General features: G+C 39.9%; 1 protein-coding gene across 1 annotated transcript; it reads right to left on the bottom strand.

Annotated features, from left to right (window-relative positions):
* Positions 1 to 679: 679 nt before the first annotated feature.
* On the bottom strand, positions 680 to 2,647 carry neurod6b (neuronal differentiation 6b). Its single transcript, XM_015018202.1, has 2 exons — positions 2,325 to 2,647; positions 680 to 1,926 (listed from the first exon to the last, which is right to left on the bottom strand). The coding sequence occupies exons 1-2, from the start codon at positions 2,335 to 2,337 to the stop codon at positions 908 to 910; spliced, it is 1,032 nt and encodes a 343-aa protein (XP_014873688.1). The 5' UTR covers positions 2,338 to 2,647; the 3' UTR covers positions 680 to 907.
* Positions 2,648 to 11,742: the final 9,095 nt, after the last annotated feature.

Here is an 11,742-nt window from a genome sequence, read left to right as displayed (position 1 = left end):
CATAAAACTTTACATTGTGGTTTTACATTATTTTTAATATATATTATTCACAATCAAACAAAACGGACTTATAATAATTATAATAATAATAATAATAATAATAATAATAATAATAATAAAGAGTTAATAAATACTGGAAAAAAATTACATTCAATTCGATACCGTAAAAATTATCCGACATATAGGAATGAATTTAAATGTGACATTTTCCGCCTTTGCTTTTACCTCCTTGTCCTTCAGTTGACCTATTTAAGTCCTAAATTATGTGGTGTGTTTGTAAGAATACATTTGATTTCTAATAAGCACTGATTGCATTTGGCAAGATTGCATAGCTCAATTGAAGTTTTGTTGAAAACACAGATTCTCCAGCTCTAAACATGTCTGAGTCAACTTCTCTGATGACCTGAAGTCAATTTAGCTCTTTTTTCCCCCCTTTCATTTAAATCTGTCTTATATATAACAAACTATGTTGGGTATAATCAGCTATATCCAAAAAGTGTATAATTACCAACATTTGCTGTACTTCCATGAAGAAGAAGAAGAAAAAAAACACTACACTGCAACTGTAAAAAAAAAAAAAAGCGAGAAATAAATAAATAAATAAAAAGTAAACAAGGTCGTGTTTCGTCTTGAATTTGACTTGTTTGGAAACAAGCACGTAGCACCAATTTATTAAAACTTCTCTCTCTCTCTCTCTTTTAAAAAACCGGGATCTAAAGTATTTAAGATAATAGTCATTGAACATAAATCAAAATACCATCCAAACTGCTGCCTTTACAGTTAAGAAGTAACTTTAAACCCCAAAATGTGCATCAACATCTGAGTTCTTTTTTTTTCTCTCTCTCCTTTTTACTTTTGTGCAGAGAAATTTGCATCTGAAAGTTTGCACTTTGTCCCATGTGATGAATTAATTGTGGTAAGAGCCATTGACTTCCCCCTGCGTTTGGAAGGACTGACTGCGGACGTGCAGGTCGTAGGGGAAACGGGCCTCTGGGGAGACTCGGTACATTGAGTTAGGTGCCAGGGCCGAGCGCCCTGGCGCGCCACAGTAGCGCACACCATAGTGGCTGCTTTTCCCATAATCTTGCGGGTCGTCGTGTTTTAGGGAAAAAATTCCATTGAAGTTCATCGGGGGGCTCAGCTGGCTGTCAAAATGCGGGCTCCCACTGTCCGGGGACGGGTTCTCGAAGTACGTTTCGTAGGCGCTGCTGTAGCTGTAGTGTCGGAAAGGTTTGGAGCCGGTGTCCAGCGCGCCGCCGCTGTGGCCCGGGGGCGAGTTCATGTCCGAGCTGGTGTAGGAGTACATAGCTTCGTAAGGCGACCTGCCAGAAAACATCACCTCTCCGTTGTGATCCGTGAGAAAATTTCTGGCATTCAGCTGCAAACAGCCCGCCACCAAGTTGGTGGTAGGCTGAGATAATCCTTTGCACAAAGTTTGCACAAAAGCGAGAAGGTCCGGTCTCTTCCCCGCGCTCAGGGTCTCTGACAGGGCCCAGATGTAATTTTTTGCCAGTCTTAGCGTCTCGATCTTGGACAGTTTCTGAGTTTTCGAGTAGCACGGCACAACTTTGCGCAGACTCTCCAGCGCGGCGTTCAAGCCGTGCATCCGGCTGCGCTCCCGGGCGTTGGCTTCCTGGCGCCGGAGTTTGGCCCTGTCCACCTGCTCCTTGCCGGGCCTCTTTTTCCGCGGCCCCCGTTTCTTCTGTAGCCCGTTCTCGTCCTGGTCGTCCTCTCTTTCGTCTTCCTCCCTGTCGGAAAGGTCGTCCTCGGCCTCCCTCATCATCTCCGGGTCGGATCTGGCTGTGGGGCGCTGTTGTCGCTCCTGCTGTTGCAGGCTGTCAGGCAGGCTTTCGCGGGGATAGTTGGCACCAAAGCGCGGCTCACACATCATATGAGGTTCCTCGAATGGCAGCGTCAACATATCTCCTGCAGGAAAAGAATAAAAAAAAAAAAAAAAAGGAAAAGGGGGAAATTGTAAATTGTAAGAGCAAAATTCAGCGCCGACGTCTTTTGAAGGTTGTCAGTTAATTACCCTGTGAATGAGTCCTCCCAGGAGGAAGAGGAACAAATTGGCAAGCGAGGCCGATGTGACTGATGTCTTTTCAAAGACACTCAATTCACAATGATCTGAAAAATGTTTTGGCCCTTTAACTGCATATTTTTTGGACAGTTTTACAAAATCCAGCCCTTGTTTTTTTGTTTTTTGTTTTTTGTTTTCTTCGAATTCAGCTGAAAAATAATGAATTAACTACTTGCATTAAAAGAAATATTAATACAACACACACAGACACATGCACACACACACACACACAAAACATACCCACCTCTGGTCAGCATGTACTTGTCCTCATGGTCCCAATTATCGCCTCTGAATCTCCGCTGCAGCGTCTTCTTCTCTTTTTTTTTTTTGCAAAACTGCACAATTAAACCAGCCAGAGCTCAAACCCTCCTTTCTCCTCCTCGCTGCGATCCGCTCTCCCCCTTCCTTTCCTCTCTCTTTGAGGAATGACACTCATGCCAACACCGGGTACCCATGCCATTTGCCGCTGACGTCTTGTGGCAGCCGAGACCACGTGTTCAGCGTCCCGTGGGACCCTCCACTCCGCACCAATCATCTGGCAGCTCCGGTAAAAAGGCACCGGGAGGCCCACGTTTACCGTCAAAAACGCAGACCGGAGAGGGATAACGACTAATACCTGCTTCTCACCTGCTGTAAGAGACAGGAACTTTATTTATTTATTTATTTATTTATTTATTTATTTATTTATTTATTCCATGAAAAAAGATGAAATGCGCAAGGATTTACAGGCAGATAGATAGATAGATAGATAGATAGATAGATAGATAGATAGATAGATAGATAGATAGATAGATAGATAGATAGATAGATAGATAGATAGATTAAAATAATCATGTAGATGCTTCTCAATTTAAATAATCAATTAGCTGTAATTAACCACATTTTTGGTTTACTTTCATTAGCCACAACCAGGACCTGCCTAACAACACGAAGTAGGCTAAAAGATCTGAAGAAGACTTACACCATTCAGATAAGAAATCCAGTTCTTGGCATCTGCCAGTCTGAAAACTGCAGCAAAGTTATCTCTAAGACTGACTCCAGCAATCTAGCAAGAGAGCCATTTTACACAATTGACAAAAAATAAATAAATAAAATGGAACAGGTTTGATTGGCTGTAATTCCAAAATTACTGCAATGATTCATCCAAGAGGTCACAAAAGAAGCCAGAATATCATCTAAAGGCTTGCAGACCTAAATGTACATCAGTCTGTGTCAATGTTCACCATTTAACAATAAGAAAGAGACAAATAGATGCAAAAAAACTGCATGCAAAGGAGAGATTCCTGCTGGAAAAGTCCACTGACCAGAAAGAACACCAAAATCTTGGTTGGATTTATCAAGAGACATTGTGATAGGACAATTTTATGTGCACTGGCTACAGACTACAGACTATTTGGAAGGTGAGTGTCATGCTAGATCTGGCTGGAAGAAAAAAGATTTTGGAATGGGCAGAGTAGTTGAGGTGCATCGGCATGACCTGCAATACGACTGAATTAAAACAATCCTTCAAGGAAGAGAGGGCGAAAACTCCTGTCTGATATGAAACATTTTTAGCATGCAGAGCTTGATGATATCGACTGGAATTTTTTTAATGAATGTAAAAATTAATGAATTAGTCTAAAATTTAGCTTTTTGACTACAATCTAAAAGTTGGGTTTGATTTGAAACAAAGGATGTAGAAAAGTATCTAGTGCCTACAGATAAGCATGCATCCGTGATGCCAAAGGGATCATTCTCTTCCATATGTGCCAGATAGAGAATATGGCAAGATAAACTCTTTGAAATATCAGAACGTTTTGAATTTAACACCTTTTGACTCTATCGATCAAACAGTAAACCTTCATCTACCATAAACAGTTGCTGATCTGAAGATTTTTAGTTTTAGTCTTAGTTTTTCAACAAGAAGCTATGCTAGTTCTTTACCATCTTCCCCAGTCTGCATGGTGAGAAGATGGAGAGAGAGAGAGATCTTCCTTCAATTTAGTGGTCAGCTATTAAAGAAATGGGTGTCAGTGTCACGTCAAAATCCCGACACTTGCTCATTTTCCCTCCTTTTATCTGTTTTAACTTCCATCAACTTGCATGACAGAATGCTACTTTGATGCCTAATATCCCACACCCTGATAAATAAAGTTCAAATAAAGATATAATCAGGATCCATCACATCACCTGTCGGTGTTCACGGCATTATGTCTGTTGCATCTTCAATTGTAGGTGATGGAAAGAAGAAACCTCTAAGATTTTTTTTTTTCTGTGAAAAAAAGAAAGGTAGAGTGGGTTTAAAATGGTTTTTGTCAGAATGCAAACAATACATCTAGAAAAAAAAGTAGAGTCAAATCTAATTTCTATAAATTACTCGTTTTATTCAACCTACATGTTACGCACAAAAAAGTGAAACAGACAAGTTGAAATCAAAGAAGTTTCCCAGCAAAACTACTTTAGTTGAAATTGCCTCTAAGATTTGTCTAAAAATGTCTCATAAGCAACTTTGTTTTTTTGTCTTAATTTTATTTATTTATTTATTTTTTCAGCTTTATGCACAAGTGATTAAGAAAATTCAGCGGATACTTTACAAGCACAGGATGGTGTGAACATAACAGAGGAGCGTGCACGGTGTTGGTTCCTTACCATTATAGCCATTAAGCACACCCAGTGGAAAAAGACACAATGGCACGCTGCCAAATCCTCGCTGGGGCACAGCTGGCACTCGATATGGGGATATGCACTCCTCAGTTATGTGGAACACTCACATACACAATTGCATGTGGAAATGTGTGCCTGCGAGTGACCTTGCTGCAAGGAGAATCAATTAAAGCAACTTATCAGTCTCTCTTGTATTGGCTATCGCAGGGCATCGATCACAAGTATGAGTCAGGCTGCAGGAAGGTGGCTGGCGTGAGCTCAGGGCACCTTCAACAGTGACAATTAGGGCATGCACAGAACATGGGGAATGTTGCAACGTTTCACCTTATGCATGCATGCAGACAGTTGTATCTAAACACGTTAATTGCACATGTGGTTCTATAAAAAAAAATAATAATAATTAATTAATTAAAAGCCAAAGCAAAACGGCCAAAAAGTGTCCCTTCATCTCTGCCTCCCCCCCCGAAATGTTTCAGCTGGTCTGCTGGTCGTTCTGGTCCACTACACACATGCATGCACACGCACACACGCATGCACGCACGCACGCACACACACACACACACACACACACAGATACATGCTGAAGAGTCAAACTCCCCATCTCAGACTAATCAGTTGACTGCACTAATTGCAAATGCAAATATGCAAATTTATATTAATTAATTACTCCACTAATTAGTTCTCTTGTCTTTTCAGGTAATAAATCATGGTGTGGTTGAGAGAGGAAGAGAGAAAGCGACAGGACTGTGATCTTTTGTCTGCTAAAATCCTCGTCTCAGCTCCGGATCTGATCCGGCGATGCTTTTACGGACAGATTTCATCAAGCTGTCATCCGCAGAGACTTCTTCACTTAACTTTCTTTCTTTTTTTTTTCTTTTTTTTTTTTAATCACACCTCCAGCTTTGCTTAATTATTGCATTTGATATTTCACATGTTGTACTTGAAGGGTGGAAGCATTGTAATTTGGAAGCTATAACAAATAGCAGAGGTTGGTAAATCAGGGAGCCCGGCTGACAGTTCTTGCCTGTCAGCTTTTTTAATTATCACATTATCAGCTTTTATAGGCACAGTGCGCGGTGCAGAGCTGCAAATGAAGGCGCCACACGTTGCACGCTGAGTCGAAAGCATTTCTCAATTGATGTCAGCAGTTAGAAAGGATCCGTGTCTGGATGATGAGTGCGGGGTGATGTGGTTAAGAGGATGGTAATGGTGTGGTTGTACAACAGGATCCTGTCCAACGTTTAATTTAGAGTCACATCTCGTGGGTTAGTTCTCTTTCAGAACCAATATACGAAGCAACTCCAAGTAACACCGACTCTGTAATGAGCCCTGCGACAACTCCCGCTATTTATATTACACCGCCTTCAACTGAGCTCCGTGTACAATTAACTAAATGCCAAACACAGAAGCTAAATGAGGAAGTGCTTACGTTGTGCCACATACAAGTGCAAGCCATTTATTTTGAGTACTTGTGGATACCCAAATGAACACTTCAGTTGTTGTCAATAATAATCTTGTTGTCGTGGTATAAAGCTGTTTCCAAAATTATTTATTGTTTTTTTTTTTTTTTTTTTTCCCCCCAACATCCATCACATGTTGTTTCCAAATCTCTGACGGTTTGTTTAAGGAATGCATCAAGTGTGTGTGGTATTTGTTCTCTTTATCTTCATGCAACCATTGATGAGTAAAAACAACAACAACAAAACAACAACAATAAAGATAAAAAGCAAACATTACTATCTGCTTATATAGGATGTGGAAACCTGGAGATTCTGGAGAGGAAGCATGTTTCTGTCCATTGATTACCTTACTTATTGCTTTACTGTAACATTTTCTGTACTGATAGCAGGATAACAATAGCAATTTATATGTCTGTCACAAGATTGTTATCCTTAACAAAGGGGGAAAAAAAGGCCATTTCAATAAAATTTCAAGAAAACGTTTAGGAGAAAATGTCTGAACATATTAGCAAAAGAAGAGAGTAATCATTGCATTGGTTCATTACATTTGAACTTGGGAGTCAAAATATTTGAGCTTTAAGTAAAAGTTGTTGAAATTCTGACTTTTAACATCTCACTTGCAACAAGGTCACAATCCAACTTTGCAGGTTTGAATATTAAATGTGTTTTGGCTGCAGCAGGAAGCGTACTTTTACCTTCTTCCAGTTTGCATCTCATGAATTTAGTTTCACACACGGTATTGTTGTACATTAGTTGAATCCATAAAACACTGCACAGGCCACTTTATTATGGGCACCTGCTTGATTGCTTGTCAACACAAATAGCAAGTCAGCCAACTCATTTCATTTAGATCTCTAGACATCATGAAGATGACTTGCTGCAGTTGGAACTGGTGAAGAAAGAGGGAGCGACTTTGAACGTGGCAGGATTGTTGGGACTGGACAGGCTGATCTGAGTATTTCAGAGCCTGCTGACCCGCCAGAAACAAACTCTCAAATTTATAGAGAGTTGCAGAAAAACAAACAAAAAGCTATAAAATATCTTGTGATTTGCAGTTCACATGGACTCTGAGCTTACTCTAAATGTTTCATGTTCGAGAGTTGGGTGTAATTTCAGTGTAATATGCATTTCTCAAAATGTGTATTTCAATGCGACACCTGTTTACTATGACTATCATATGACACCATTATTATTTATGTAAAACATTGAGTAATGTGGCTCATTTACTTCTATTTCTTATGTATTACAATTACTGCACACATTTTTTTGTTGTTGTTGTTTTTTCAGGCATATATAGCGTTTTTGTTTGAATATGTGTACGAATTCCTTTACTGCGAGGTTGAGATATGTTAAAACAATTTTTATTAGTTATGAGAGCTGAAATATACCTTAGCAAAGGCCACATCCTTGAGTCTAGAGTTAAATCATTTTTTGGGAGAATCCTTTGTTTGGGATAAATTTCTTGTTGGTTTCACTCGTTCTCCCACCAGCCAGTTCCTCACATGCAGCCTGGTGGACGTGCAAAGGAGGGCTGTGGATTGAGGGACTGATTACCAGAGGCCAAGTCCTAGACTGGTTGTCCTCCAGCTGTGCTTTTCTACCCAATTAGAACCTCCATATGCTGCCCCACTCAGCTGCTGAGTGGCTGCACCTCCCACCCACACAGGTGGAGCATTGTCTGCTCCATTTTATGTGTTTTGTGTGTGTTTTATTCGGCTGCTGTGGTCTTGCTAATGCAAACACTCTAGAGACAGGTGAAGGGAGTTTCTCCAACGTCCACTCAGCTCGGTTTTCCCAAATGTCCAACAACGTGTAACGCAATATGTCCCTGTAAGATCTATTTCCGTTCTGTGTGTGATGGCGCAACCGTGCAAAACTCCCAAGACTGTTTTCTCACACTTATATTTACTCCGGCTGTTGCCGCACCTTTGATAACAAGCAAACAGGTATTTAGGTGGGTGGCGCAGACGTGCTAATAGTATTAAAATATGGGAGCATGAATAATGGATATGTTTGCGAAAATGTATAATGTAAAGATGCTAGTCCTGTTTTCAGACGGAGACGGGATGCAGACGTGAAGCGTTGCTGCAGGCGCCCGTTTCTCTTTCAAAGCACAATCTGTTCGCACTCGTTCAAAGTGCCTGTGACAATCTGTTGTGGAAGAATGCGACACTTCCATACACAAAGAGTGATAAGATAAATAAAAATGTGTCACGTTTCATATTTAAGTGAGAATCACATCTTCACTCTTGTATAAGCGCGGGAAGACAATGGATATGTAACGGTGTGAAAGACGTGAACCGCGATATCGATAAAATCATGATTGATCATCATTTCTCCAAGATACACCAGACCCTGCGATGCAGCCCACCGGTGTTGGATTATCTGTTTTATACTAATCTTTGAAGAAAAACAAAACAAAACAAAAAAAACCTACAGCTGTCAATTTTTACTTGAAGATTCTTTTTTTTCATAATTCTTTTTACACATTAGGTGGCAGCGCTGAATCCGCTTTTTCAAATGCTGAGTTGATTGATTGATCGGGCTGAGATTTTATTTTCTCACATTATCAACACGCTGAGTGTTAATAGGAGCTCAGTTTACTCCCTTTCTCTTTCCTTTTATCTTTGATTTAGCTTGAAACTCTTAAATCACTTTTCAAACACATCATGGAAATTCATTTTCTGCTTTTTTTTTCTACTTTGTGTGTCAATGTCCTCAGAAACACTTGAAAACTAAAACACTGAACAAAGACTAGCCCTCTTAGAAACCGTTTTGGTTTTTTGTGTTTATCTAGGGAAATAAACTGTGCAAGCCATATGTGAAAAAGTAATTGCTCTCCTATCAGTTGTTTGCGACACGTGGTAATGAATATTTTACAGTGTTTTACTATTTTGTGTTGAACGGTTTTAATTCACCCATTGAGAGTTTAAGCATGAATGGCCACAGATTCAGACTTAAGCCTAGACTTTGACTAGGCCACTCCCAAAATCCTTTACTTGTGATCTTTGAGTCGTTCAGAAGCGGACTGAAGACTGGTATGATTTTGGACCAGGGTCCAAGAGAAAGAACTCCCACCTTCCAAAAGGATCTGTGTTTGGTTTATCAGCCAGAACATTTTCCCAAAAGTTGTTGAGATCTCCAAATTATTGGACCTTAGTTTGTTTTGGTTTGCAGAGGTTTTCACTCTAGAGCTGTCCCATGTTTCCAATTTTTGCCATTCATGTGTGTTCTATGTTTTCTTTATTTGTGGACAGCAGCTCTAACAATGGATCATTTTAGTCCCAAACCCGTAGAAAGCTTCACCAGTGTTAGAAATCACCAACTTAGTTGTTCATCTGTTCTTGAATTTTTTTAAAATTTTTTATCTGGAATGAAGTGATGTATTCGTTTTTCTGTCTTTCTGCCTGCTTCACATTGTCAGGCAGGATTTATTTGGGAAAATTCTTTATTTTTCTGGGCTCAATCAGTCATGGCTGTGAAAAAGTGTGTTGATTTATATAATTAACTAAGGGGGTAATTACATTTTTACCCTAGATCCAATGAACTCAATAATAATTTAAACATTGAAACTTGTTTGTAATGGTCATCTTTGTCTGATATAAAAATTAGTTTGAACTGAAACATTTAAGATGGGATAAAAGACAGAAACACTGAAAACTAACAGGATCCGTGAGAAAACCTGTGGTTTATCACAGCACTGTAAAACTAACCTAGAATTATGTACAAACCGAAAGAATGAACTGTTAACCCTTTCAAGACCCAAAAGCCCTCAAAACGTCAGGTTGACTCCATTTTATTTGAACTCCTTTCTGGATCTTATTTGCTATAAAATTGTGAGCGTTAACATAATTTATTCAAACAATATTTTTGCAAAGCTTGTATTTCTTCTGCCTTCCTTACAAAATGATGCATTTGTTTCCTGGTTTTTCCATAATGGTGCCAGAAAGCCTCGAGTCAGGCCACATTTATCCGTCACAGAAACACTGTAAGGGTTGCAATAAACATCTACTCTATTAATTAAAGGCCCTCATTTGTATCTGTGGCTGATTTATTGTTTTTCTAATGAAACTGACACACACAGTGAGCTTCAGCAACACATCACGCAACATGTCTGTAACTGCTGAACGCCTGCCTGCAAATTTGCCACATAAACTTACAGTAATGTCAGCGCTCACAACTTGTTACGCCGCTAATCCAAATGAGCTGCTGCCAGTTTTGCGGTCAGGGTCAGGATGCTGCTATCCCCCTAATCGTCTCAGCCACAGAGTCGTTCAATGCAAATCTTTCACTGGAGACTTCGGGGAGCCCAGTGCCCTCAGCGACTCGCATCATCTGCTGCGTGTCACAATGCTGCAGCCATGATGGGCGTCTGTCCTGCCCCCTGTGCCCACCTGAGGGGGTTACAGTTGGCAGCCACCAATCCTCACCTGACAGCCTTCCAAAAAAACTCTGAACAAACCCCCCTCCTGAAAAAAAACGAGCCACTTGGCTGCCAGCAGAAATAGCTTCTTCCTATTCGGAGGTCGTCCCCAGTCAAGAGGAGGGAAGCTTGGCTCTTTAAGTGTTGGGCCGATTCCCAGACTCACAAGCAGCTCGAGCCGCAGGGCCCCTTTGCTTCTGGGCTCTCGATCAGTCACTCTAAATGCAGCTCTGTGCTCTTTCCAATGGATATACAGGGCTTCATTTTTATTAAACAGCTTGATATGCAGTGTCTATGTTACACGCTGTATCAAGTGGCCGTGTGTTGTTAAGTGCCGACAACATGTTGTCGGTTCTGCTTCAGTTACGGGACAGTCTCCTAAGAGGCCACGTATGAGGGTGGGGAAGGGTGCGATGGTTTATTGATGCGCAGCTTCACGATCAATGTATCGACAACAATATCAGATAAAAGATGCGAGTAAATGAAACTTGATTAAAAGGTTGCCTGAGATCACAACTTCACTACAGAAGCACATTTCATGAAACACAAAAACAGTTTTAAACACGATACAAACCAAACTGAAATTTGAACTGGGCTTTTGAAAACAGAACTAATGAAAATATCAAAAGAGATCTAAAGCAAAACAAACAAAACACATCTAATGAAAAGCGCAGCATAAAATTTAATACAATAGCATTTAAAACAGATATAGGAGAGAAAATGTGATCTCTTTTTTTCTTTCACCAAACAAGTTGGTCTTTGGATTTCTGTATCTTTTACAAGAGTCTAACCCCATTGTTCAGTTTTTCTGATTTCTTTCTTTCTACATCAACATTAAAATGTGTTTCCAAAGCTAAAGCTTTTGTTTTTATTGTAAAACATTTGCAACTATTTATATCAACTGTATAACAGAGGCTGATGAGATTTGTGAAATAATAATTTTGCCTGATTCAGATATAAATCTATTAGAGGAAAAGAGAGGAGAAAAGACTGTAGCGCAATATAATGACCCTTCAGTGAAACGTTAGTGGAAGGTCTTAATCTTCGTCCTCCTTGACCACCAGGTAAAATTTTGAGTATTTCAAAGAAAAATGACTGCAAACAGAAATCTGTTTATGTTTAAAGTCTATTTCTTT

The sequence above is a fragment of the Poecilia latipinna genome, unplaced genomic scaffold (genome assembly GCF_001443285.1).
Source record: "Poecilia latipinna isolate Pla-1442-1.1 unplaced genomic scaffold, P_latipinna-1.0 Scaffold2246, whole genome shotgun sequence".
Lineage (NCBI taxonomy): Eukaryota > Metazoa > Chordata > Actinopteri > Cyprinodontiformes > Poeciliidae > Poecilia > Poecilia latipinna.
This window is presented reverse-complemented; position numbering and strand designations above follow the sequence as displayed.